At 39.9% G+C, this 25507-nt stretch overlaps 1 protein-coding gene across 20 annotated transcripts in view; it reads left to right on the top strand.

Moving 5' to 3' along the window:
* LOC144090757 (uncharacterized) overlaps positions 1–23477 on the top strand; it is a 151258-nt gene extending 127781 nt beyond the window's left edge. For 18 of the 20 annotated variants that reach the window (XM_077622671.1, XM_077622654.1, XM_077622661.1 and 15 more), the window contains 4 exons: positions 14704–14787; positions 14869–15069; positions 22971–23062; positions 23347–23477. In XM_077622671.1, coding sequence (XP_077478797.1) covers positions 14704–14787; positions 14869–15069; positions 22971–23062; position 23347 — 378 coding nt within the window. In that variant the 3' untranslated portion in view covers positions 23348–23477. Of the gene's footprint in view, positions 1–2209; positions 2881–14703; positions 14788–14868; positions 15679–22970; positions 23063–23346 lie in introns of those variants that run through there. The other 2 variants (XR_013305522.1, XR_013305527.1) reach the window with 2 other exon arrangements.
* Positions 23478–25507: the final 2030 nt, after the last annotated feature.

Genomic DNA, 25507 nt, shown 5'->3' with positions numbered 1-25507 from the left:
GACTATAGTATCAAAATGTTCTCGATAGGACTGATGTGATTATCACAGTTGTATCAATTTAAAGTAAATGAGGCAAAAGAAAACTTAATCCTTGTAATTGACTCTGACGGTGTCCTTTTTAATCTGTGAAATTTCTCCGTTTGCTTCATTGAAATTCCTCGTCAATTGAATGCTTGGAATTCAGGACATGCTGTATTGAATGGAAAAATTGCAAGTCTTCGGCAGACATCAGGTTCGGGTGGCGTAATGATATTCATTTTCAAATAGGAGAACATTCTAATGGGCAATTAAGATGATCAACCCTGCCAAGATACATGTGCAGAGCAGAGTGCAGGTGCCAGTGATTGTGTGTCCTTCGCCCCTGCCTCCTTCCGGCGCTGGCCCAGACTCCATCTTTTGCTTGTGCATAAGTAGCAGTGAGGAGAAAGTCGGCGAGGAAAGGCTCCAAAAGCACAATATAATTGAACTTTCCACATTATTTCTCACTAATATGTGCTGCCACTTGGTCTCATTAGTGGAATGATGTGCTCTGCCATTCTGGAATGAACTCTTTGCCTGAGTAATTAAGGCTCCTAAAGTTTCTAGTCCTTTGTTTAAAGAATTCGTCCTTGTGCTCTCCATGCCCCATCAGCTGCCTAATTAGCAGGGTCTTTGTGTGATTAAAAATTCTCAGAGATTCCGTTGGATATTTTCCTCTGTTAATGAGTGTTTGTGGACAGCTGGGAATGGGCTGAAGATCCCTCCCCGTTGGACCTCCTGTGCGTTGGGTGGACCTCTGTCAGGACCCAGGAGTGAGAGCTGTCATTTCTGTAATGGGGATGGAAATTGGTCAAAAACTAGCAAGTCCCCCGCAGGAATGGAAGTACTGAAATATGAATGAGGATGAATATTCATAATGAAGAAAGTGCTGAGTATTAATATACATGTCTGTCGAGCACTGAGAGCTGCTTGTGCTACATGTGTCCGTAAATGCTCATAGCTCTGTTTTACGACAACCATTTCTTTCCTTATGTAGAAGTGACCATTGAGGGAAAAGCACATTTCCTTGTCAATTTCTTCACGTTTGGAAGAATATAAAGCAAACGATCCCACTGTGCGGGGTTTTGCAATGGGTTATAACGAGTGGACAACTGGCTTTCATAAAAACAAAGTGTATAAACCAAGTGCTGGAGTGTAATTTTTTTTTAAAGCACAATGTGATTCTCACAAGGCTCACGGGGGGTGCTGGAGCCTATTCTAGATAACTACAAGCATCAGGCGGGGGGGACCCTGAATTGGTGGCCAGCCAATCACAGGGCACAAAGAGACGGACAATCATTCACACTTATACCGAGGGGCAATTTAGAATGTTCAACAAGCCCACTCTGCATGTTTTGTGGGAGGATACCGGAGTACCCGGAGAAAACCCACGCAAGCCAGGGCAGAACATGCAAACTCCGCACAGCGAGGACCGATCTGCGATCGAACCCTCCACCCCAGAACTGTGAGGTTGACGCACTAAGCACTCGATCACTGGGCCACCCTCTATTAAATATTCAGATTTTTATTTTAACAAACAGAATTCCTACCATTAAGACCTACCGTATGCATGCATGTACATCTATGTGTATGTATGTATATATATATATGTGTATGTACACGTATGTGTATGCGTATATGTATATATATTTCAGCAACATGCTACATATTCATGTATTTATTAATTAACTTACTTATTACCAATACATATATGTCTAAAATGCCTTTCCTATTTCTGCATCCTCACCCTCCCGAATACGGGATGAATAAAGTTATCCAAATCCAAATATACATATAATCAATTTAAACTAAAGGGACTGTCGCCGTTAAATCTCAATGTTAACTTAATGATCAGCATTTTATGTACAGTATATACGACTTTTAAAAGTGAAGTCTGCTTTCATCATTCCCATATGCAAGGTTGTGTACCTGTCGATGCCACGAGGAGGAATCGTTCCACATTTAAAAGCTCTGGGGGATTTGTTTGTTTTTAATTAAAATCTAATGTAGCTTTCTAGGGCCTTGGCAGCTCTGCCTGGTGACTCTGGGATATTTAATAAGCTGCAGTGCTGAAAGTTGTTTCATTAGGTGTGAAAAGGCCTGATAACTCAATAGCCAACAGCCAAACATCCTCTATGTGTTGGTCTCCTACCTCTTTAATCTGCTTTTCATTCTGCATGGCATGCCGCAGCGGTACAGAGACTCCACAAAGAGGGAAAAAAAAACATCCATCACCATTGGGCCTCCAACCAACCAGGGGGTGATAGAGCGAGACAGCCAGTTGGCTTGAAGAGAGCAACCAGCATTGGAGTGAGTGCACCTTTTCAGCCTGCGTGCATATAAACATAGAGCATTGCCATTAAAGCTTTTAATGATCATCAATTTGCAACTATGTTTTGGGGATGAGGCCACTTTTCCACCGCAAATCCTGGACACGTTGAACGTATCCGTTGGAACAGGACACACTCAACACAATAATGAAAGGTAATGTCAATGTCTTCCTTTTTCAATATTTATGTTTTAGTCAGCATTCTTGTTTCAGTGGCTGTCATTGATGGTGAATTATGTCCAAATCATTTGAACTGGGAGGACAGACCTATAGTTCAAATGGATTGGATGTCTATTGTTGTCAATGGCAGCCAATGAGTTAAATATGACAAATTAATCAGATATGCTTCATTGTGTGTATTGGTCATTCTGTAAAACAGTCTGCTTTGTTTCTGCTTGTCCTAGCAGGCAATTTGACAGTGAATCAGGTTTGAATCGTGTGTATTGTCTTTTTTTTTATGGCAGCCATTTTGAAAGTTGATCTAAGATAAAGAGGATAACTATTGTAATGGCTCAATAAAATTGAGATTATTTCAGCACTGTACACCTTCCAATTTATAGCTGTGTGTTGTCACAGATATAAAATAAGTTATTTTTCCAGGTTTGCTCATGTGACATTCTTGTTTATTTTGCTCCAGATCCGAGGTCATTATTGGAAAAAAATGTTGTTTTGTAAAAATCCACTAACAATATTAAAGTTTTTTAAAAGGTAATTGACTCATGAATAAAAGATAGGGGCTTGCTAGGGAATGAGTTTGTAAGCACTAACTCAAAGCGCCAGAAAAAAGAGCCACCTCTACAACTTCTTTGCATTTTCAAATTTCTTCGCTCAAGTCTGAAAAGGTGGTTTGAATGTCTCATCTTCTCTCTTATACTGAACTCTGTGCTCATAATTTGTTCCTTCCTTTGCTGCTTTAACTAGTGAACTTGCCACAGTGGGACTAATAAGGAATCATATCTTATTTCTATAACACCCACATGAACAGGCACCTCAGAATCATGCCAAATGGGAATCAAAACATTAATCTCTTAGGATTTTACCAAACCAATGACGTAGCACACCACGACCATACGAGCAAAATCTTGATAAGACTGAGAGTGCAATTCTAATAACTACAGGACATTAAACTGGAATTTATTACTTTTCTAGTCATAAGTTTTATGCCTTCTGTACTTTTTCTTAAATGGCTCTGTATGTTATGAGTTCTCCCCGGTGATATCTTTTGATTTGAGTTGGAAATTTATAAAACCAGTCAAATGCACACCGCTAATGAAAAGTTGTGTGTTTCCAACAAACGTGATCACACGTGGAAGTTCTTCCATGGAGTTTTCTGGTGGCGGTGATGCAGTAATGATCATTAGAGGAAAAACTTCACCGCGGAGTTAGTTCCCTCCACCTGAAAAATTTGGCATGGCTCATATCTCATGCCTTCTTTTTTTTCTTAACATATCGAATAAATAACGCAGCGCCTAATTTGTGGAGTAGCTAAGGGTCCCTCACGCCTCCCTCTCTCCTTCAAAGAGGACATGAAAAGCTCTTAGGGTAATAAGGCGACATGTATTCCTTCATGTGTACTACATCAAGACCATTAATCCTTGTAGACTGAAGCCGCCCACTGATTTAGATTGTCATTAAGTGTTTCATAGTCGTTCCAACCTGATGGTTTTAAAGTCTTGAGGGGTGGATGTAGCAATTGTTCTTTCCTTCCCCTTCTGTAGGCTGAGTTTTAAGTCAGCGTGCTCACTCCACAGCTTTGTTCCACCTGACATGAAAGGCTATTTACGTCCATCCGTGATGATGACAACGACGACGATGACTGCGGGGGCAGCAAAGTTTCCATGCGACTGGGCTTCCCAACTCACTTGGTTTTGACGAGTTGAGAGCACAGTGTTTAATCTCTGCAGACCATTGGGCCTAATTGAGTAGTAGGGCTGTGCTTTACGCTTCGCGGTAAGAATGGCCAGCAACCAGGATTGCAGCTACCAAACATAGCACACGCAATGGGATTTCTGAGGGATAAAATGCACTAGCTGATTTTGTTTCAGAAATGCAGGTGCAAACAGCCCGGTGGCAGCTACTGCAAGAAAAATGAGAACCAGCGAGGAGGACATTTTGCACTTATGTGAGCATTTTTAAGATGCCACAAATTTATCTTGACATCTCTTCTGTTCAGCGGTGCAATTGTGAAGCATGTGAATGATCTAAGAACAGATTTGGACCAAGTCACACGAAGGAGTCATGCTATACCGCATCAATGCTGACAAAACTTTCAACTTTTCTTTTCTGGCTCTCTGGGGTCATTTCAGAATACTGCCATGAACTTTTCCATCAAAGTCAGGGAGTTTTAAACACCATAAGATACAGGATGAGCCTGTACAGCCACAAAGTCAGTTAAATCAAACAAAATTTGTCTTTTATATGGCGACTGGCTCCTTCTGAATTCTGGGAATTTTCATTGTGAATATCCATCAGAGCTACCCAGCCTAAAGAGCTTTATATACGTCAGTTCCCATTGTTTTGACAGCTATTGTCTAAAGCTCACCCCGTCTGTTAGAGCGTGAATACAGAATGTATTGCCGGCAATGGCGGCAAATGAATATTTTATTGCCTACACGTGTGTACAAACTGGGGGAAAAAAAGAAATGAACCTAGTCTTCCATCCACGTAAATGTGTACAAACAGTTCACAGTTCACCATTTTATCTCATGTAAGGCCATAAAGGGTGCGATCTCAACTTCCAGTGACAGTGAAAAATTCACATGGAAGTCTGGGATGGTCATGTTCCTTCTTGTTTTGTGCAGCTTTGATAAGCCGATGGCCGATAAGCGTAATTAATTTCAATGAGTATGCCAATTAAAATTGAAGTTTTATCTGCTGCTATGGTCTGGCCAAAGTTTCGACTGAAATAATTCAGCTAAGCATGCTATTTAAATCAGGGCTAAACTTTTATTTATGGATTCAAAAGGTCGACACATTGTCTTTATTACCACACATATCTATCGGGTTATTTAATTAGACGTTTTTGCCGCCGAGACATACGCATTAAAGCAAATCCCATACCCTAGAAAATAAATGAATAATTAAAACAAATGTAGGCTTCAAGGCAATTATAGTGATAACTGCTTGAGCAGCACATTAATACCATTTGTCCTGCAAATTATCTGCGAGAGAGCGTAAATGTGCACGCTGTTAGCACTTCAGGTGGAAAACGGGTCCACAGCAAATAAGACGAAAATGGAAAAAGTGAAACGGGGTCGTCTATTTTTCATGAATAAGGTCACTTATCAGTGAACGTAATGTCACCAAGTTCTCTTCATCAATTCAATAACAGTGCAAAAGTGAAAAAAGTGGTCAGGTCATTTCTATATAATGCGCCCCTGGGCTTTTTTATTATGACTTCATTTCCCGCTGTAATATTGGAATGTCTCTATAATTGTAAAAGTGTAATAGACTCTAATATAATTTCATTTTGAACCCTGAATGTTCTACGCCATCACTGCTCAATTTGAGAAGAATAATGATTTTTAATGTCCACACATGGCTTCCCGTGACCTTATTCAATCTGCGGGCTGATCAGGAAATATATTGATTCAATTACATTGCTGATGACAAGCGAACACCGGAGAGGAGGGAAAAAAGGTCAGCATATATTTGAAAATGTAAATCTTAACAATGTCTTTTGGGTTTCGTGAAGAAAAGCCATTACCAAATGCCATCTGGCTCCAATGGCATCTCGCGCTCTCGCTCTTTTTCTTCCACACCAGCGGGCGTAGTTAAAATATTTAGGATATCCAGGGCAGACTTTTCCTTTGTCAGCATGCAAGACTTATTCAGAACATGGTCTCTATTTACTTATCAGCTCTGCTTGTTTGCAATACAACAGTTCGGATCATTTTGGGGGTTTCGGTTAGATTTTCTAATGACCTTCACATGGTGACTTTGGCCTCATATTTTTTGTATGTCGCGCTCAGGTCTCGCGTAGCCGGAGCTTGTCGAGAAGTAAATTAGCCCGTCTTTGTACAAACACTGAACAAAGCTCTCAAATTCATTCCTGCTCAAATTACATGCACACCGGGTGCCTCTAATTATTTGTTTGGTCATTAAAAACTCATTAAATTTAAATTGTTCATTTGCATACCACTGAGTGTTGCATCATACATTATTAATTGAAGATAAATAAATGAATCCAATTATACAAAATAAGTAATGCAACATATGCACCGACAGGGATGTCGTACTTGTCTTTCTTTTGACATTGAGGTTGTACTTTAACCAGATTTAAACAGAAATAAGCAAACAAATATGAAAAACATTTATCCCCATAGTTGTTGTGAGGAAAGACGGCACTGAGTCATACTGAAATGTGTTTCTAATATTTCCCAGCAAAGATGCTACTACTACCAACATAACAAAAGGACAACAATAAACGTAATGTGGTGCCTGGAGATTTAACATTAAGTCCACGTATGAGGATGCCCGTAAATCAAAGAACTTGTTTTCGTCCAATAATTTAGTTGAGATATAATTGCATTAGTTTGTTGTTGTTGTTGTTATTATTTATTCATTTGTGCACATTTTTAATTGAATATCATTGGATTGTTCAGGTGTTGGTAGTGTTATTTCCAAGGCAAAAAAATCTTCCATTATCAATGCAACCTTGTCAGCAGAAGGCAATTGTACTCTTAAATCTCACATCCATTTGTTGTTTGGGTGTTGAATCATCTTTTCTGAGAATATCTTCCATGTTATTTTGAAGAATTACTCAACAAGGTGGAAACACTCTTGTTTCCTTACTTGTGACGGAAAACGTTGTTTTTCTGAACACTACAGTTGTTTCTGTTATTTTCTCTGCTCACCGTTTCTCAGTTCCAGGGATTGATAAACACTCGGCCCTTTCTAAATCACTTCATTAATCAAATGGGCTTGGGAAAGGTTCGTAGCTAATGGATTAGAGTGAGGCTGGCCGGTCCAGGCCTTTTTTTCCAGAGGTCACATTTCATTTGCTGCCTATGTCAAGCGACCGACGTCAGGACCTCGGAGGCAATCTAATCAATGTCTCCGTGCCGTAGCCCTTGAATGAATTCATTAAAGTTATGTGAATGCATCCTTGGCGGAAAAAAAAGTCTCCCGATACCGCTGATAGAAATTAGCCATGAATTAAGGAGGAAGGCTGCGCTCATTCTGGATGCTCGCCAAAACAGAATTAATAGGCCATCAGAGCCTCTTGTGTGTTGAATCCCATTTGTTTATCGGCGGTTTATGAAAGCACCTCTTCAATTGCAGCTGGCCTTGAGTGAGACCCTGAACACCCACCACAAAACTTATTTTGGTTAAATCCGACGCTGGGAGATACAAGAATTAGAAGGACGAGTGCTATCCAGATGCAATCTCAAGCAAGCAGAACAATGTGTTAAAAAGAAAAAACAATTTTCTATCGATACAACAAGATGGAAAATAATTGCTACTTTTAACTAGATGTCCTTCAAATTTAGTAACTCCTTGTGCTATTGATAATATTTCAATTGTTTGGACTTGGTCAGAATAACGTGTGTATGTACCACACACAGTTATCACATGTATATTCAGTCATTCACTGTTTTCTCCACCAAAATAATCTTAACTCTGGAAATGCTTGCAAACAGTTTATAACAAACTGTAGAAATGTATAATTTATTTTCAAGTATGCATTTAATTTATTGCCTCTGATGTTTCTGAAAAAAAGCCCTTTGTAAAATTAAATTAGGATAAATAAGGATGAGTGGTATTGAAAGTGGGTGGCTGGAGAATGGGTGCAAATGAGGCATCAACTTAAATTCAGTTTATCATTTGTGTGAGGGTATAAACCTGCCAAATCTCACTCTAAACTTTATAAAATGAAGGAGGTTGAATGCTGACTAACAATGCTCATCTGCCTACCAAGTGTGTTTAAGGATTTAAAAATGATTCGTTGGTAAACCCTCACGTTTTTTGGCCATACATAATAATGTGTTTTTATCTTTTTGAGTAGCATTTTTCAGCTGACATTGTTTAGACTTGACAGATAGATTGCAAGGAAATTTACTCCGGGCATTTGTGTATTCCTGCAGGGTTTACTGCTCTAACTTTTGTTATCCATGAAATTTTCCTTGAGTGCCGTCATTATTCAAAATGTTAATTTGCCAGCCTTTATTTTAGGAGCTTCCCATGAGCCCAAAATGCCCTGCACATTTACCGAGCTATCTGAAAGGTTGGAATTACTTCGTGATAGCACATCATGTATCTGGCTATGGAAGCATAGGAAGCTAACAAGGACTCCAGACAGAGAAAAATGAGAAAATTTGCTGAATGTATTTGAACTTGTACAACATTTCTTATTCTCCTCAGGCATACTCAATAGATATTAGTACAGAATCATCTTCAAGTCTTAAAATAGAGCATTTCCAGTAACTAATTTACCGTACGCACACAAGACTGCCTTCAAAATGTTATCGCCCTCAAAAATGCAACATCTCAATCATGTGGAGAGTAGTTTCACTTTAGTTTTTTTAATTATGTTCAACAATATTCCATTGTGTCCTCCTTTCACATGTGAGTAGATTTTATTTAAAATAGCATGCTGCCTTGAATTTATTTCTATTCATAACCATAACACGTCAATCTCACATCCTCTTTAGAATTGAAATGGATAGAAATGCATTAATCTGTTCAAGTATTGAACAAAAATGCATGTAATGTATTTAAATATCTAAAACAACAATCTATAACATTGTATTCTATAAAAACTCATTGTCCTGCTGCTTTGAAATGCACCAGATTTTCACTACAGTTATTTCTTTTTATATTAACTACAAATTGACCTGACTTGTTAACTACGTTGAGTTGAATTCCATTTACCTCCAGCTCGTCTCAAACTTCTTGTAACTTTCAGACAACAACTCTAATTCAGAAAAGGCATGCAATCTTTTTAGCTCATTGCCTGCCTTTAATGGTGATAGACACTAAATGATCTTGTATTCTTTTTTTCTAGTACTACTGGGGATTGGTCAAGGCCAGTCGCTTCCAGTCAAAATGACTCGGTCATCTATTACCGTCAATGCTGGGGAACGAGTTAAAGAACTCGACTGTTAAAGATATTGGTAAGAACGCAAAGATAATGATGGACTATGAATCTCACGCAGTTTCATTGGAGCATACGCTCACCTTGACAAAGTACTTTCAACTTCCAAAAGAATTGGCCGCTCCCGAATCATGCAGTCGGGCAAAATAAAACGCAGCTCAGAGGAGAGGCCTCAAAGTGCTGCGGCGTTCAGAAGTTTGCATATCCAATCCACTGGAGGGCCATTACAGTTCAAAGATTCTCTCCACTACACTGATAAACAACAATTCCCACTTTGCATGAGTTTGGAGGCTTCGGCTCATGTGACTGTTGACTGCTAGAGGTCAGAGAAAATGTGTGTGCACAAAACACTCACAACTCCCCAAATGGTAGCCATCGGAAGTTCTTCCAAGGCTCCGACCAAGGCTTACATCTCTAATGTGAAGTGTTGATGCTTTTCAAAGTTAATTTAATAGGTGTGAATTAGCCAAGGTGGTATCTTGTTTTCATTTAAACCTTGTATCAACAAAAATGAACATTGGTTTACCGGCTGGCTGAATCAATTACCAGAAACAAAACTTTCTAGCACTTACCTATAGAAAAGCACCAACAGCAAGAGCAGTAATGCATATCTGTCTTTAATACAATACTCAATGTATTGTACAGTCTCAGTGAGATATAGAGTATTTTGCGTTGTTTATGCTGTTTCTCCAAAACCTGTGGTACATATCGGCATTAAATGGTGCCTTCACTGATGTGTTAGTTACCCATACCATTGGCATTAACACATCCCCATACATACGTTAGTACACCTGAGTAAAAAAAAGTCAAAATTATCAATCATTTGAGTGGCTACCATTATTCAGCATTGATGTAATCCATTTGGACATGGACTTTGCCAGTGAAATCCTCTTCCACTCCTATGTGATGACATCACAAAGCTGGCTGATGTCAGACAACTGGACTCTTGGGATGTGCTTCTGGCTTCGCTAGCTTCCCCGATGAATGGTATCGGGGGTATTCCTCTCAGGTAGGAGTCATCGTGTAGAACTCGGTAGCTAATAAGACAACAAGGAGACAGCATGAAAACAAACACGTGAAATCGAAGAACAAACCTGGACGTACTGTCATATTCATCCAATCTATAAATTCACTTACTTTCACATACTATGGCCACACACGTTACTGTATATGTGTGGATGAGATGTGAAACGACGCCGGTGCTTGCCCTCTTCCTCCTATGCCTGAGTCACGCATCATTGTCAGCCAGCCAGCAAAACAAGATGAAATAAAATTCTAAGCCGTCCTGGCAGTCAAGGACACCATTCCCTCACCGTAATAGCCTGTATCGCCTAGCCACTCCATGTGTAGCTTTTCTTCATTGCTCTGGGCTTTTATTCCTGGCAATAAGCTCTTTATCACTCCTCAACACAATTCATTTAAAAGCAGCGTCAAGAAGCAATCAAACCTTAAGTAAGCGGATTCAAAGTCAGTGTGTTATTGTTAAGCATAGGAGCGTAACTTCATTTCCATAATACAGGCGTAGGGAGATGCCCGAAAAGGTAGTAATGATAATAACAATAATAAGGAAAGAAAAGCACAGAAGAAGAAAATTCTCATTTTTAGGTCATTCATTTGAAATGATTTCTGCACGTATTAGTTCTTCTAGATCTTGATAGTCCACAATGACATTTTGTTTGGTCTTTGTTGTCTCCCTGTGTTGGACAGCGATGATTTAGCAATTCTTGACATATCTATTACACCTCACAGATTGGCTGTTCTATTTCCTGGGGTGAGTTGGTCACCTATAGAAATGACACGTACCTTTCCATTTTTTTCCCTCAGACGTCCTCGATTCACAGGTGGCACATTTAGGAAAAAGTGGATTCTAATTTCAGCAGTGTTCTCTCACTATTAACCATCGCTACAGGAGACACATCAATCTTGACAAGGTCTTTTTGCGCAACATCCAAAACCACTGTGTGTTTTTCACCCGCTCGCCACAACCGTGACCATATCTGTGAATTTCTGCTGTTGGGTTAAATGAACTATTTGTATTATTTGTTCTGCGTGAATATTTACATGCAATATTTCTCTACTGGCTAAAATCACTTACACAATCATTTAAGCAAGTGTTCCGCTTCATTAGGCTGCTCAGATGGATTGAGTTTAACCTGATTTTTTTTTCCCCCCAAAAAAATGTCATTTATTTTATGATTGTTTGCAATTTTGCCTGGATTGTTGATACCCATCAATCAAATAACAAGAGAAGACCCAAAGAAAGCTATTGTTTGAATGAATGGATTTTGGCAAAAGCCCAAGGTCAAACTCAAAATGGGCATTTTTGAAGTATTCAGTTCGTGTAAAGTCAATGCAAATGTGACTCAGAAACATAGAAAAATTGTAAATTTAATGTGTTCTTTGAATGTTGTTTTTAATTAACTTTTAATTGTTCATTCTGATGAACCAATGTTTTTTTTGGTTTTTGAAATTATATGTCTAGTACACTGAACCATTCAGTATAATTTTATAGTTGCCTTAACATTTTACAATTGTCAGAGGTGTCTTTTCTCAGAGATGAACATTTTTTTTCAGTTAAACTCGTAGGGTTTTTTTGCCTATTAATTGGTTAAGCATGGCAACATGTAATTGTAATAAGATGGTAAGCATAATAATTTACAACAAGAAAATGAGAAAAAAAATGATGCATTGCACTTCCAACACTGCAAACATATTCCTTCCCCTAGTGCTTCTTTGTTAATTCGCCTACTTCATTACCAGGGGGATAAAGGCGAAAGCCGAAAGAAACGCAGCCCTAAATTAAAAGGAATTAGTGTAATTAGCACGCTACCAAATGGCTAATGTGATTTCAATTGTAGCATTTCATTAAACAACATGTAATCTTACTCTTGAGAACCTCGTTTTTAAATGATGCTTGATGATGTGGCGCTGTTTATCTTGTAAACGTATCGCCGGCTAAAAAGACAGGTAGGACTAAACTGTAGCATTATAAACCCATTATTTTTGGCACGTACTTAACATATGTACAGAAATATATTTCTTCAAATGCTATTTTTGCCGTATCAAAAGTGCTGAAGGGCAATGCTTTGGAGGAAAGAAGATTTGTTTAACTCAAGATATTTAGTGCAGTAAATGTCAACAAAAATACTAAGAACAAAGGCACAGGTAAAGAGCACAGTAAAATAGATACAACTTTAATTCATTTCGTTACTATGATAATTAAATATAATCACTGCTTTCAGTGCATTTTTTGTTCCAACTCAATGGATGTTGTGCTGCTCGTAGGGGCCGTAGGATATTGAGAATAAAAGTTATATGCCTTTACTATTCATTTTGGATTCCACATTAGTGATTACTGAACAGAGATTCCTATAGCAAAGGTATGTGGTTTTGTTGTTATTCAATATGTTTTAGGGTTCATTTGGCAATAAACTTGTATACTGGCTGGGACAATAAATAGCCTAGCCTCTTTTTTTCAGGAATTATTCAACATCTGTCCAAGTAGTCCTTGTTGAACAACTCGTATCTGGAAAAAGCTCACAATTCAGCAGACTCCTATCTGAAAGGACATTATTTGTACTCTTTCACGTTACATGACAAAAGGAGGGTTGAGAAATAAAAGATGGCGTTAACTGTCTCTTTAGCACGTGAACATAGCTCATTACAACGTGCATAGTGTATTTCCCAGCGTTCTGCACTACAAACACACGCATACAGCAGGACACTGCTGAGGACTTTCTACGACACTGTGGTGGCCTCTGCAGTGTTTTATGCAGTGCTTTGTTGGGGATGCGGGAGCACGGAGAGGGACAGGAACAGGCTGAATAAGCTGGTCAGGAGGGCCAGCTCTGTTCTGGGCTGTCCTTTGGACTCTGTGGAGGAAGTGGGAGAGCGGAGGATGCTGACCAGGATGATGTCCATCATGGACAGCACCTCCCACCCCCTGCATGAGTCTGTGGAGTCCCTCCGAAGCTCCTTTAGCAATAGACTGCGGCACACTCATTGCAGGAAGGAGCGCTTCCGCAGATCCTTCCTCCCATCAGCTGTCAGGCTCTTTAACAAAAAAATGGCTGTGTGTTAAGACCTACCGTATGCATGCATGTACATTTATGTGTATGTATGTATGTATATATGTCCTAAGCAACACGCTTATTTAATTATATATTTATTCATGTATTTATTTCTTGACCTACTTATTACCTATCTATTTATGTCTAAAATGCCTTTCCTATTCCTGCATCCTCACCCTCTTGCCACTGGAACAACGAAATTTCCCGAATACGGGATGAATAAAGTTATCCAATCCAATCCAATACAAGGCCACAGGATATAAGCCGCGCAAGGATCTGCGAGCCAATTGTCGCCCAGCGACAACGTGAGCCGGTCACTCACGAGCGGGGATTTGTTAGCCACGATTGTGATGACACGCGACATTATTCTCATCTAGCTACATTATTCTCCACTATTCCCGCCTTTCGCTTAGTGACGCCACCGCCGTCGGCGTCCTTTTCTTTGCACCGACCGGAATGAAAATAATAACGATGATTAAGAATAGCATCACTTCAATCTCACTTTCATTGATTACATTGTTCCAGCCGTTTCCGTTTCTGCTTAAATTATATTTAACTTCATCTGCTGCGCTTTGCAAACAGGATTACGGGTACTTATCTGAAATGAAAGTGCATTTTTAACACAGTTTAATAACGAGAGTGGAAAATCCGGTCGGTTGCAATAAAGCTGAAACGAATTCATTGCGACGGCTGTCAGCGGCGAGACTTCGGGATTCTCCCTCCCTGGTTTCTGTGTTGCAAATGGTGCGAGAGAAGAGGCAGAGGGCCACTTGTGTAATCTGACACCAGCGTGGTGATCAGAGCAACGCTGAGGATTCTTCATCCACCCTTTAAAAGCCTCTTCAAAGAGCCAATAAAGGGGGACAAAGACAGCCATAATCAAAGTGACCAACTTTTCTTAAGAGTCTGGAGGTGGCTGCTTGGGCTCATGCATCTCAAGTGGACAGCAGCTCGCAGCTCTTCCATTATGGTAATAGTAGAGCGGGCAGCCTGTTTGTTCGCCAAACACAATTAACAAGGTTTCTGCTGCACATCAATAGCGCCATTTGCATAGGATATTGATCCGGAGTCCTTATAATCACAAAATGTTAATTGCACCAATTAATTCTCAATCTGTTTGTGCCCTTGTCTGGCCGCCTTGAGCCCTGAAGGTCGGCGTGAAAATGAACTGCTCTTTGATTCTCCTCCAGGAAATGATTTTTTCCCAAGACAACACAGTTTGCTACTCCTCGATCAAAAGGCCTGGCCATTCTTTATCGTTATTATCATTCCTTGTGAGTAGAAGCTAATGGGTTTGAAATCTTCTCATCTGATTTGTCCTTTTTAAACAAGGTTTTTCTTGTCTGCCTCATTAGGCAGGGCTGCCTCCTCTTCTGTGCCGATTTACACCTCAAAAGCGTGCCGTCCGCACAGCCCGTGGTGCTTCCGTAGCTGCTGCATCGTGTTATTTATTACATGCGAAACACGACCTCCTGCTTTATTGTCTCTTTGAGATGATCACAATAATATTGGTCAGAACTGTCTGCTCGGCTTCTCCTCGTGTGACACAGAGGAAGGTACTGGAAGTCTCATCTTTTTAATGATGACACTATGTTGCCGTAATGATTGTACAATGACATGTAGGTGCCCCTGCACCATGTGTGGAGAAAGAAACAACCCGGAAGACTTGATTTAGAAGTTGAATTCATTGGAGGATCAAACTCTTACCTCAATTTTATCATAAACTTTTGGCTTAGAAATGACTTCTGTGACCATGATTCAAAACGCTTAAATTGAGGTAAAGATAAATGTCATTAATTGGTTGCAGCAACCCAAGAAACACAACTATTTTTGCTGTGTTATTCATTTTTCTGCTCGCCGTTTTAGAGGGGTTTTTTTTTCAGCGACGGTCGTTTTTTCCCCAATCTATTTCTATTTTAATCAAAATGATTCACAAAACTGGGCTATATAGTGCATTGCTGCCATCTTCTGATCATTGAGCACCAATAAAATGGCTTTCAAACATTGGGGCAGTGTTATACCCTTCCTGTCTAGATAAAAATCCTAATTTCATATGTTTAATAGTCAATGTAAGTGAACCTCCAGATTCTAAATAACTGATTAAATTATTTATTTTTTCAAATCACTTTGCAATCCTGCATTTTATACGGACATATTGTAATGGCATGCATATACTAAAGAGTTTTTGCCACATTTTTCACTGGAGAAGGAAGTTTGACCTCTGCCAAGGCCAACCTCTAATGGAGAAAAATATGTATCTGTACATACTACACGTATATGCATATACGTTGTTATTCTTTGTTCAAGTTGGCCTTGGTGGAGGTCGATGCTATGTGCTTTGTGTAGTGGCTGCAGTTTACTACAAGTGTTCACACATGGAGAAAAATTATGATCGTTTTGTCCTGAGAGAGCTTAATTTAGTTGCTTTCGGTGGCTCAACCAATACATTTATAATGGCTAAGTTATTTAATTGATGCTATTTGTCATTTATTTCTTTGCAATCAGGGCTAATTTATTATATTACATATAAGTATTGTGGTCTATTTAAATTACTTTTTAATACAAACAGCAATAGCACCATGATTTGCGACCACACACACCAAACACCCGCGCCTATAAGCGCCAGGGGACCTTTCCAGTGGCCGTCATCCATGCCTGAAGGAAATGACAAATGAGGCACACTGCGTGAAAGATGAATTTCAATCCACTACACCTGTGCAGCCCTACCAAATCAAAGGACTGATTGCCTCAAATTGCATATTTAGAATGCTTAATTCTTCCATTATGAAACCTATTTACATGAATTAGGGACAATTAGCATTTTCAGACCCACTTCAACTTTGTTCGCTCCTCCCACGCATCCATTAACATTTGAAAGTGTGCCGTGGCTAGTCACAAGAACGCGCTGCCACCTGATTTGCACTGACCCCATATACCGACTGCCTGGAAAGACTTTTTAGATTGAACAATTTTCAAAAATGTAGGCGCTGGCTTTGACTCTGTTATCATTGCGGTTAATTGACCAAAATAAAAAGGCTGTATTGTCCACAAATGACCACTTTAAAAGAATGTTTTGATCTTTAAAGGCAAATTCTGTTCTAACAAATAATCATTTTACATGATGTGCTACTGTCATTTGCATTAGCATGTTAGAATAGAGACAGTGGATTTAGTCACGTGATTTTCCCATGTACAAAATGCTTTACATTACCTTTAAATTCACTCATTCATACACCAATGGCCCTGCTGCCGTGCAAGCCGTTGCCAACCCACTCGGGGCAAATTAGGGTTACTGTCATGCCCAAGGACACTTGGACAGTGAGAAGTTGTGGCCAAGAAGTGAAGCGCTTCAACCAGGATGACTTGAGCTACCTAGTTCTCCTCATCCATCCTGTAGTTGTCCTGTTGGTTTTATTCCAAACACTGACTGACACAATCTTCTGCAAGGTAGACTGAAATGTTTCAGCAGACACGGATGACTACACATTAGATAGTACATAACTGTATGCAGAGGGAAAAGTCGTGAGAGGAATGCAATTCAATGTAACAGAGTTCTTGACAAAAATGCACAAGTAAAAAAGGGTGTTCCGTTTAAAAAAACAACAACAACAAAAAACACAAGTTTTCTTGTATATAAAAGTAATGGTGAGAATGCAGTTGATACTTTCCCACTCCTGGCAGGAATGGAAACAAAACCAGTAGTTGTCTTCTGTTTAAAATAGATTGGCTTATTTCATTGTACTTGTTTAATACAGTGAAAAGAAGGGCTGGATTCCCAGGTAGCAAGGTACAGCAAAGAAAACTCAAATGCCACCGTCACACTGGATTTGACCTTCTTCTGCTCTCGTTGTTGCTCTGAATAAAAATGATGTGCACAGTCCTTTCTTTTTTTCACCATTTATATGTTCAAAAGATAGGCCTTTATTTGATAGCTCTTGAAATAATTACAGAAAATGACAATAACAATTTTTTAATGGTCTCAATGCATCCCTTGAATGCTTTTATTGTCTGTCTTGAAAGGACGGCGTCCTCTTACGATCATAATTGCACTATTGATTACACATAACTCACTTTGTCTTATTATGATTGCAATTTAACATCGGCTTTTTGCGTGAAAGGAATTCTCTCCTCTGGTGTCAGTCTTGTTGACTTGTATGATCTATGATACATCAATACCATCGATTCTTTTTCAAAGTTCATCCAAAATGTTCAATACAGCCGCATCAGTATTTTTCATAAATAAAAGATGGTAGGCGAGACAATCTGCATGTCAGCAAAATGTCACCATAATTGAGGCCGGCTGCTGTTATTGTCCCCTAACGAAGTTCTGACTGTTTTATAAACAGGAGACATCAGTCACCAGGGAGCCTGTTAACATTACCAAGGACAAGAACATGTTGAATTAAGCAGCGTGGCGCACATGTGACACGCACACCTCTCATATGGAATTTTAATACTTAAGTGTAGACTCGCACATACGAGATCATAACGGCAGTGTGTATGCGCACACATTGCTCCAAGTACACTTGGTCACAAATGTAAGGAATATTTTGCCCCTTATATGAAAAGAAAACGAGATGAGGCCAAATCTACTGACAGAAGTGGGTCGAAAAAAAGGGAGAAGAAGATGAATGAATGAAAGTATGAATATATATCCACCTTTCATTCTTTAGCATTTCAATAGAGTACTTCTTGATTACTGCAGCACTACTGTACATTTTAAACATCAAATGTGGCCCTTGAGTATGTATATAAAAGTTTTGCCAACTCTGACAAAGCCTTTATAATTTAACTTATTGAGTACAATTAACAGCGATAGCCGTTCAATCCATTTGGACTGGGAGGGTTGGCATCGTTCGATTGCTGCTAGCCCCTCCCAGCCCAATGGGATTGGATATCTAACACTGTTAGTGTTTTTAATATGAATTGTATTCTCCTTTTACTATCACAACACATACTCTGTGAATAATATCTATACAAACGGGCTGGCATTATTAATTACTTAATAATAGGGATGAGCCAAAGTGAAAATTCATGGCGAAAACCAAAAGCTGAGTATGAGAAACTAAAACCATTTATTAATCAATTTTTTTTAAATATATTTATATTTCTAAAAAAAACTATTACTGTTCAGATTTCATTTATTTTTATGAATTTAATTTGTAAGAAATACATTATTTATTTACATTTTTAATTTAAAAAATTTAAAACAGCAAAAAGGGGAAACAGTGAAAATTTTCTTTATTTACTGTTTAGATTTATTATATTTTTGAAAAAAAGAACAAGCTAACTGTTCTTTATTCAATAGCCATATTTTTCATAAAGGACTACAAAAATGCATCCATCTGTATTAGGCCAGATCTGGAACCCGGGTCTTGGGTTTGACACCTAGTTAACAATAGGTTAACATCTGATCATGATATTTGTTATGGCAAATTTAAGAGCGTTAGTTAAAAATAAAAACGTTTATAATAAGAGAAGTGGTTCTAATATAGACTCAGGCGGAACCCAATGAATAATAGTACAATGTAAACATGGTCTTTTACATATAGACGTGTTGTATGTATATTGTATAGGAAGTACAAGAGGACAGACCGCAATCCTCCCACCTTGGCCGTGGGGTGCGTTTGGGTTTGTTTATAGTAGGAGCAAAGTGATGTAAAGACAGAATTTTTGTATTCGACCTCATTAGGTCTTGCTATTAAAATGGCGATGACTGCACAGGCACATCCCTGCTGTGTGCTTGGCTACTTGGTGGCCGTACATCTGGACATCTACGGCCGTTGTTGGGTTGGTGGACGTGGCGGTGACAGCGGGGCGCCCTCCAAGGGCTCTGGATATCCAGTGTAAATCCGGCCCGGTGGAGCTGTGAAAAAAAGCTAATAATATGTTATTGCAGCTCAGGTCCCCCTGTCGCCTCTCTATCAGAGCACCACTGTCACTTTACACATGGACCATGGTGTGATAATGGACAATAATGCTGAGTATAGCTGAGAGTGAGAAGTCCAATCTGCCTCCTGAGTGGTAAAAGGGTTGAGAAAAAGTACAGCCCTCTGCTGTGTGAGAGCACGCCGTATGTCATCCTAACACGTTCCTCTGGACATCCACTTCAATATGTAAGAATACTATTCATTATCCTTTTATTCTATAAATCAGGAATTTTCCATCCCCACCTAAAATTCCTAATTACCCTTTGTTGTGGAAGCATATTGTGGTACTTTGTTGTTGTTATTATTATTACAGATTTAGGCCTCCATATAATAACTGCACTGAAAACCACTGGACAATAGTTTCATCATGTGTTTATTCATATTTAATGCCGATGCATTTTCTACCCGTAAAAAAACAAAAACAAAAAAAACAGTCATTAGCGGGGGCTTGGCAAAGGGTATAAACACAAATGATTTGTAGCAATAAAGTAAAAGTCTCTCAAAGAGAATTTCAAATGAGCAGCGCCTGCAGGCGTTAATATACACGCACTGTGGATACATTGTTCTAAAATGGTCGGGAAGTTTAAAAGAAAAAAAAATAACTCTGGAGCATGAATAATAACTGTGTTTTCAAACATAAACATGGTAAATCCGCTTCTTTTGAGCAACAGGGACAACAAAACAAAACTACAATCCGATGCTAACTGAACAAGACCTACAAAAGAGATTTCAGTGGTACACAACTTTCAACCTGGTTTTAGCCACTGTTCATGCAATCATTTGACCCACTTTACGTTGTTTTTCTTCAGCCATTGATAGCGCTGGGTGTCTAACTATTTTAATATATAATATGTAATTGATGGGCTAATTGGCATCGAACCAATTATCAAATGAATCGCCCGACTATAATAGTTGAATCATTTAGAGATGTGGTTGGTCTCAAAGATGCAAAAGATACTTTTTTAGCTTCTTGAGTATAATATTAAATATGTTGCTGAGATTTAATTTTTTATTGAGATTTTCTATCAAATAAAAAAGGGGGACCCGGTAAACATGTTCATGTTGCAGTTATTTTAACATACTCTGTTTATGATTGAACAAAAATGATTGAGAAAAAACTGTAAATAATCTCATTATTTCATGTGAATCCATTTTAAATGTTGAAAATAGTGGGAAAAATGGGAAATTTTCTTGTTTGAGTCCTTGGAGGAAAAACAGTAAAGAGTCTCTTGGTTTTTGTCCATGTTAATACATTTTAAATGTTGAAAAAAGGGGAAAAACGGGGAAATTTTCTACAGGTTAGGAGTTTGAAATCCTCCCCTATTCCTACTAACAAAGCAGATAGTATAAGATTGATTGTTAAATGAGGTTATAGATTGAATGTGCACGTTGGTCCTCAGCAGGTGCAACATTTAGAGCTCATTTAAGAACGTTTGCAGTCCCCACGTAAACATTTCTAAATTCATCGGCCGGGAGTAGATTGCAGTCGCCTTGTAATTATTGTAAAGTTAAGGGGGCGCAGGGGGCGCTTTATTTTCTGTCCAATGATTGAATTTCTGCCCTTCTTGAGCGTAACGTTGCATTTCGGTGCACGACACCCGCCTTTGTGCTTTACTCGTGGGTCCAATCGCCATTATTTACTTGACCGCGAACCCTTATGGTGACCTCTGGAGTCTCTAACTCTCTACAAGTCTACTTTTAAATTACCCGCCTAATGGCAACCTGCATTTCCGACTGAACGGTAATGAAGGCTCCAATTATGCCAAAGGTGATGGAGGTGATTTGGATATGAGAGACGGGGCGATTGGATCCCCCTCACACTCCATTTCACTATCGCTCCGCTCTCCTGGCATTCCCGCAGACCCGTGGTCAGCACTTTCGGTCGGGGAGGAAACTAAGCCTCCACTTGTGGTAATGCACCCACTCGCTGCGCTGCCAAGCCGCGCACCAATGAGGTGACTGCAAAATTAAGTGCTCGGAATAAATGAATTCATTCTGGCAGAAATGTGTCAAATGACCTTTCTGCTGCTCATTACACATGGCGCACATTACACCGGAGAAACCCTTCTGTTGTCGGCTCTCCTTTGTTTCCCCCGTCCTCTTCTCCCCCTTGTCAAAGGGGAGTGGTAATTAATTGAAATCATTTCCATGCGTGAGGTTGCGCCGATCCCTCCTCAAGGTGTGTCAGGAGGTCGATAGATATTTTGGCGCGTACTGGTAGTCGGGCGACAAGTGCCTCCGCCGTCGCGCGACCGGCCGAGCTTGCGGAAACCAATTGGAGTGCAGAGGCGTCGGAGGGCAGGAAGTAAGAGAGCGAGGAGGGGGCCCGCGGGGCGAGGGCACTGCCCCTCGCCGACAATATTCTGACGGTGGCGAGTGCGCTCGGCCACTGAAGAAATTGAAATGTTTTGTGCTGTTCGAGGCTAGCCACATTTCTCATTTGGCGCCATTTTTCTCCATGATTAAAAGGCTGTTTATGAGAAGTGAACAGTCGCCTAGGAGGAGATCTCCTCCTGCCTGCCTGCCCGCCCGACTCAATGCGCACACAAGAGGCCAATCCCGAGGAGAGCTTATCCTCGTGCAGATGTTGCTTGCCAAGGAGAGCAGCGCTGGCTTCACCAGGCCCATACATGCAGCTCTTGATTGCTTCTTACTGAGCGGCTATGCAGAGACCAATAAATTAAATGGGGATAAATTAAATATGTACTCTGGCAGAAAATTGCTTGGAAAATAACCACTCCGCCGTTAAAATATGTATAATGCCTTTTATGTGAAGTAACCCGGGATTAGATATCACAGCAAATTAGCACACCACCTAACCAGAGTTAGTAACTTTTCATTTTTACCACTGGCTTTAGAAATGAATGTGCTTGTAAAGTGAAAATAAATGTATATATTTGGCACATCACTGAGAAGAGTCTTGTTAACCTCCCAATCAAATTTAAAAGATAAGTGTGGAAAAGGCTTAAATATGCCTTTGAAACCTCGCTGAGCTTTCCTATAAGCCACTTTCTGATACGCGTGTTGGAACCTTAAATATGGGAGTCATTCCACCAAGAAAACAGACACGGGTTAAAAAAAAAAGTTTGATTTTAGAGTTTGATGTCTGAATATAACTGCCAAAGATATTTTTTTTCATCATCAAAGTTGAAGAGACGCTGATCAAGAATGTCAAAATAGGCGATCAAACAATCTGGCTGGATCATGTGACTACCGTCATCAGTGCCAGTCATTAAGTTAATTTATGAAATGACATAAAAAGACTCTAATTGTTGAATTTGAGTGCTGAAAGTGATTGGTTATTTCCCAACATTACTGTCAATGCCCGAATATTGGATTTTTAAAGCAACTCTGATTTGTGATAGCTAATGAGTTAACTGAATTTTAGTGCACTATTTGCAAACCAGCCTGATTGAAACTCCAAATTGTTCCTATAGATGAGGGAGTGCATGAAAGGTCATTTATCTCCTTATGCCCTGCTATTGGCTGGCAAGCAATTCAGGGTGTACTCCGCCTTCTATCCACAGTTAGCTGGGACAAGCTCCAGCACCCCCACTACCCTCGTGAGAATCAACGGCACAGGAGATGAATTACTGGATGTTTTCGAAGTGGCGAGTTGGTAAGTTTTATTTTCGAAGGTGATTTATCCTGTTATTTTTCTCCCACTGATAATTCCACCCAACAAGACCGTACGACTATTCTTTCACTTCAGTCTTCTGCGTCAATGCAAAGAAAAGCTCACATTTCGGATAATATAATTTGGTCTTCCCGGGAATGACTTGATAATTGTACGGTTCTCGGAAACGCTGATAGGAAATCAGCAGTTTTTCGTGAGCCCTCTGCCTCTCTTTCCATCAACATCACCTGAAAAAACATCCTAATTTACATCCACGTCATTTACAGATGAGATCCACAAGCAAGCAAGCCAATGTGCCGGTCTCCAGTCGGAAGGCAACCCAAATGGGGAAGGGGGATCGGGATCATCAGCATGTGTGATGAGCTCACACAGATAAGGTCTCCGCAACACTTCCATGACATTGTAGCTGTGTTACCTCATTACCGCAATGTCACAGCAGCTGCGCGGGGATGTTGTGTTTGGGGAAGCGGAGTAGGGTGGACGGGGGGGGCATAATAAAGGCGGCGTACGAAGGGGGTCCGGGGTCCGCTGCAGGTATCGGGCCTCTGCAGATGAGCTGATTAATTAAAAGGAGCTCAATTAAGGTTAGTGAGCTGATCCCCTCCCCACCCCTTGCTCTGCTCATTGGATAAAGGTGGAAGGAGCAGAGGGGGGTTGAATGGAGGGGAAGCATCCTTGCTTCTTTTGACATTAACCCCACATACACACACAGGCTGATGCCTGAGTAGGAGAGCACCCCACCTTGGCAGGAGTGGCAGTCTTCAGGGTCTCAAATGGGGCCCACGGTGTTTTAATCCCTACAGCCCATCAAGCCACCCACCCACACTTCCATCTGTCAGTACGTGGGGGAGGAGGCAAGTCTCGTTCCATCCCGGCAGATTTTGCAATTTTCTTGCCCTCCGCGCTTTAACCAAAATTCACACCCCTAAACTAGCTGCCGTAGCCTCATGTCGCACACACTGACCCTTTTGTTGTTTGACCAAACACGACGAGGAAGTGTCACTTGGACACCACTAGAAAGTGTGCACAGTCTTGTCGTTTCACTTCACGCCTTTCTCCCTCAAGTATTTCATTTGGCAAGTATTCTAAATTCACAATTAAACTTCAAGATGTTGTCAAGTATTAAAATAGTCGTGCTTTTTTGTTTAGTTCAGTGTATTGTAAGAAAAAAAATCATGATTATCCAGTATTGTGATTTTTTTTTTTTTGGTATTTGGTAGGAGATGCTTGAATTAATGAAATTTCTATTCATTTTAATGAAGAAAAAGATGTTTTGAAGTGTTTTGGGCATCTTCAAGGAAGAAATTAAATTCATGAATCCAGGCACTACTGAATTCTAATTATGTTGGATGGTAATAGCTGAAAATGTGGACAAATTGAGAAGTATACAGGAATCAATTACACTTCTGTGAAATAGTATTTATAATGATTAATTTGAATAGTAGGCCGCCTGATGGTGTAGAGGTTCACTCGTTTGAGTTCGGTACGGGCCGGCACGGGCTTGATTCCTGCTGGTGTCAGTATGATTGTGAGTGCAGATGGTGGTTTGTCTCCCTGTGTGCCCTATGGCTGGCTGGCGACCAGTCTAGGGTGTAGTCAGCTGGGATAGGCTACGGCAAGCAAACGATGTACGGTACAGAAGATTGTTGAAGTTTTTTGCATTTGTGCTCTTTGACAGGCTAAAGGCTTGTCAAGTCACTCATGTTGTTGTTGTTAGTGTGTACACTTTAATTTTCAGCTATTCCTCCATTATTCGAGGACAGATCACAATGAAATTCTGTAGGTAGATTCTAGGCATGCATATGCATGGCTCTTCAGCAATGGATTTTTTTTCAAGGCTTTTTAATTAATGCAGAATTTCGCTTAGGAGTTAGCCAATAGAGGGTAGCCTTTTGTAGGTTAGATTTGTCATTAGCGGCAGCATTTGTGGTCATTGGTGAACAGTATTAATGTCCCCAGGGGAAGAATTTTAGCACACTCGTCTTTGCAGAATTGTTTCCACTCAGCCATATTGGAGCATTTCCAGAATGAACTGCCCGATTAAGGTCACACCACACCATCTCCATTGGGACTCCATCTGGACTTCGACTCGCCCACTCCAAGGATTATTTGATTATTCAATTCACAAAATATGGAGATGATCTGTTTTTCATTGGGCAGTAGTGCCACACACTATAATTGAAATTCTATGACTATATTGGGATGATTTAATAAATCAAACAAAACTACTTTATAATTTATATTTGTCATTGATTCAGTTGAGAGGCACCAACAAAAAAAGCTTTGTAAATTTTAAAACAAGGCATAGCGTCACAGTCTAATGAGTAATCAAGTGTGTAATTGTACAATGCAAACAAAAACACAGGTCGTAAACTTGAACCATATTTGCAAGAAATTAATTTTTGGGCAACCTAAACAGTACCGTGT

Source organism: Stigmatopora argus, chromosome 2 (assembly GCF_051989625.1).
Source record: "Stigmatopora argus isolate UIUO_Sarg chromosome 2, RoL_Sarg_1.0, whole genome shotgun sequence".
Lineage (NCBI taxonomy): Eukaryota > Metazoa > Chordata > Actinopteri > Syngnathiformes > Syngnathidae > Stigmatopora > Stigmatopora argus.
Note: the sequence above shows the minus strand (reverse complement) of the source record. Positions and strands in the feature narration are given on the sequence as shown.